General features: G+C 28.3%; 1 protein-coding gene across 1 annotated transcript in view; it reads right to left on the reverse strand.

Annotated features, from left to right (window-relative positions):
- Positions 1–215: 215 nt before the first annotated feature.
- Positions 216–4344, reverse strand: part of LOC117170503 — a 9840-nt gene continuing 5711 nt past the window's right edge. Inside the window, exon 3 of the mRNA XM_033357245.1 lies at positions 216–1283. Within this exon, the coding sequence (XP_033213136.1) occupies positions 1164–1283 (120 nt within the window). The 3' untranslated portion in view covers positions 216–1163. The remainder of the gene's footprint in view (positions 1284–4344) is intronic.

A 4344-nucleotide genomic window follows, 5' to 3' on the forward strand; every position in this document is an offset into this window, starting at 1 on the left:
CATACATACTATTCTACTTTTGATTTTGATACTTTTTTCTCAATATTTTTTCTCGAAAATGATGTATTCAAAAAATTGTTTGAACGCTCTTAGCTTTTCAAAATTTTATGCCGCCTTTAAAAAAAATCATTTATTTAAAATTTATGCAACGACTCTATTGTTTATTATAATTAAAACACAGGTTTTGGATTGAAAAGGAGGAAAAAGTCACAAAATTTTGATTTGAGGTTCTTTATTATCCCCTCGTTGAATTGGTACAAAGACTTTGTAAAGTGACCATACAAAAGTTAGAAATTTACGTTTATATAAATCTGGTGTCAACATTGGTACAGTAAACTTATCATTTGTTATAGACGCTGTAGTCCTTGATCGTAGAAAATAGATTTTTTTTACTTTTTATTTGCAATAAAATTGAAAAAGGTGATGCTACCGCAACCAATAAAAGTCGAGTTGCGGTTCGCATAATTAGTTACTTGATATATTTCTACCTAGAATAAATAAAACAAAAAATAAATTAAAAATAGATCGCTTCTCTACCTAAATTCAATATAATTTCGACATTTGTTTCAAACGGAACTCTATATAGAGGGTGCGTCGCTGACGAGAACAGTCTTGGAATCCCCAGTCGCAACTACATGACTACCAATTATTTTTGACTTCAGACCGACTCGAATCGGTCGATTCGAGACCGATTGTACTCGCTGATTTGTAAGCATTTATAAATCTATAACCCTACAACTAAAAGCCTCCTTTTGTAATCTGAGTGCAATACTGAATTTGAGGCTACTACAAAACTTTCTGACTCGAGTCACGACTACGGATTTCGGTTCTGACTTAAACGCAGAGATTTCTTATGTTCTAATATAGTCTCAACCTGCAGAATTGAACTAATTCAGTAGAAATATAAAAGTTGCAGTAGTGCGGATCTTGTATTGCCATTCTTTGCTGATAAAGTAAAAAAAAAAGAAAAAATGTGACTTTTCAAGCAAAGAGTGATAGCTCCAGCCTTTTAAGTTTCTCACAACACAGGAGTTGTATTATTACCATGAACAAACATTTTGTCCAACTTTCGAGAATATCCTTAACGGTACGATCACAGGATATAAGTACGCGATAAAATTTTAGCTCCGGACGCGTCGCGCGAGTCTTTTCGCGACTTCGTTTCAGGAAGTCACAGTTAGAATCGTCGCGACCAATCCAAGAGTCGCGCCGGTCATTAGAAGACTTCTCCAAACTGCTCCGCTCACCTCTTCTGCGACTGGATACTCTATACACAGCTGCTCCTGTTGGACAAAAAAACTATGGTTAGAAATAAGGGGGACATGAGCTTTTGCAAGGTCATCATTGGCCACTATTTTCTTCGAAAGTACAATGAAGAATATAACTTATATGGTATTTCTGCATTCAGAAAAGAATGCTCTATGCCTATATTGTTTTGAAATTGTAATAAACGTTTCTTAAATTAACAATAAGCTTAGTCAAAGTTACCCTACTTTTGAAGACTAATTTCTTGGCTCGTAATGATTATTTCACAAATTTACAACATCATAAACATCTATTGAATTTTCATCTACAGGTGTATGTACCTATCTAAACAATTTTTCTTAAATAACTATGAAAAAACAGAGGCCAACGAATTGTCTGCATGGAATAAATTTAAGGCAAGTAACTACCGATCCTAGCGGCCAAATATTACGGAGATCTTTAGGCTCCACTCCCCTTTTCATGTACGTAATTTGTAGTTTCCAGAAATGTTGAGCTAGTTATTGATAGTAGAATTAGGCAGGGTGGCCGAGAAGTTCATTTTCAAAATTCCCGGATTTTTCCTTAACCAATTTTCCATTTTCCTTGACAATTAATATTCAAATACCAGCATTTTAATCTTGTACTACTTTTAATATTGAATCTTTTATAAACCGAATAAAACAGTATTTCAGATACAAATTAAAATTTTTTAAAGTTATTAATTTATTTTAAACAGAAGTTTATTTTCTACTATATAAGTTCACTTTTTCGCAAAATATTCTAATTTTCAACAAAATAATTTTATTTTGAACATAATAGTTGACGTTTTAATCTAAAAAAATAATTCGCAACCGAAAATTTTTATAGTTTATATTTCAATAAAAAAGATTAAATTTATACAGAAAAAAAATTATTCTAAAATCAAAAAGACGAATTTTCAAAAGATTAAGATTTGTCACTCGAGAAAGAAATAAATGTTCATCTGAATTGCTGAACCTTTAAGCCAAAGGACAATTTTTCTCTACACAAATGGAATTTTCAAACAAAAAATATGACTTTAGGAAAAAATTAATTTTATACGAGACTGATTCATTTTTACTCAACAGAAATGGAATTTCAAACCAAAAAATTTTTTATTATTTTTTTTATCAAAAAAGGGGAATTTTCAACTAAACGTATAATACATAAACAAAAAGATTTCTTAATAAAGTGATTCAACCAAATCTTTCGAACAAAATAGTTGAATACTCAAGCAAAGAATTATAATGAATGAATGAAATTTCTACTAAAACAGAAGAATTTTAAAATAAAAAAGATAAATAAAAAAGTTGAATTTTCGGTTTAAAAATGCAAGTTGCCTTTTAAAGATTAATGTATGAATTTTTGCATAAACAAAAAATGTTTCTATGAAAAAAAATGAATTTTCAATAAAAAAAGATGAATCTTTTCAATCAAAAGGAATGGATTCTTAACAAAATAGTCGAATACTTTACCAAATAGTTGCATTTTCTCCTAAGAAAAGTAAAACTTATACAAAAACAAAAGAATTTGTGATGTAGAACCACAATTTTTTGTTATGTTTAACTTTTATCTACAAAAAATTTCAGTTCATTTTTCAATACAAAAATATAAGATTTCAACAAAATGGCTTAATTTTCAACCAAACAGTTGAATTTTAAAGCAATAAAGACGACATTTTTTTCTCTTTTTAACACCAAAATATTAAATTTAAACAAAAAGTACATTTTCTACGAAATAGTTCAATTTAAAAAAAAATACATATAATTTTTCAACCAAGTAGTTGAATTTTAAAGCAATAAAGATGAAATTTTTTCTCTTTTTAACACCACAATTTTAAATTTAAACAAAAAGTAAATTTTCTGCGAAATAGCAATAAAGATGAAATTTTTTCTCTTTTCTACACCAAAATAATAAATTTAAACAAAAAGTAAAATTTCTACGAAATAGTAAAATTTTTAACCAAACAGTTGCATTTTTATCCAAGGAAGATGTAATTTCTGATAAAGTAGGTGAATTTTCAAATCAAAAAGGCAAACTTCTAACAAAGTGTTGAATTCTCAACTGAACAATTTCATTTTTATTCAGGAAAAACGAAATTTCTTCTAAAACAGATGAATTCAAAAATCTTTTTCAAAATCAGTTAAATTTGCATCTAAAGAAGATTCCAGTTCATTTTCCAACACCAAAATGATAATTATAAACAATAGGTTAATTTTCTGCTCAATATTAGAATTTTTAACCAGAAAGTATAACTTTTTAACAAGATATTTTTAAATTTTTAACCAAACATGTGCATTTTATTCCAAAGAAAATGAAAATTCTACTGAAAAAGGGAAATTTTTAAATCAAAAAGTGAAATTTTCAAAAAGAGTTGAATTTTCATCCAAAAAGGTTACAATTTACTTTTTAATACAAGAATACGAATTTCAAACAAAAAGTAAATTTTCTAGGAAATATTTTTAATTTCAATAAAACAATTGCATTTTTATCCAAAAACGATAGAATATTTCTACCAAAAAAGATGAACTTTTAAATCAAAAAGGCAAATTTTGAGAAAAAATAGTTGTCATCGAAAAAAGATTTCAGTTGACTTATTAACAAGAAAGTATGAATTTTTATCAAAAGGTTGATGTTCGACGAAGAGTTTAATTTCCTACCCAAAAAGACGAATTTTAACAAAATTGTTAACTTTGCAACCAAAAGGATGTCTTTTTAAGAAAATCGTTAAATTTTTAACCAAATAATAACATTTATAACTAACAAAATAATCTTCAGTGGCAAGGTTTTGCGAATTTGCAAAAATTACGTACATGAGTGAAGGATTCCCCCCCCCCTTCCGTAAGAACTTCCTATTACTTATCAATTTATTTAGACCGCATGCCATATTAAAAAAGTAAGAGGCGGAGCTTTGGACAGTTTCAAATTTTCCTGAAAAATATATGCCGAAAGAGTTTTTTTCATGTTCGAGTTCGATTCCTGGTCTCTTACCAATTGCTATTCATTTATTTTCTACCTTTTTATTCCTTTTATCAAAAAACGTCCTCTTTCCGTTTAAATGTGGACTGAACATATAGAACA

This window comes from Belonocnema kinseyi, chromosome 1 (assembly GCF_010883055.1).
Source record: "Belonocnema kinseyi isolate 2016_QV_RU_SX_M_011 chromosome 1, B_treatae_v1, whole genome shotgun sequence".
Classification (NCBI taxonomy): Eukaryota; Metazoa; Arthropoda; class Insecta; order Hymenoptera; family Cynipidae; genus Belonocnema; species Belonocnema kinseyi.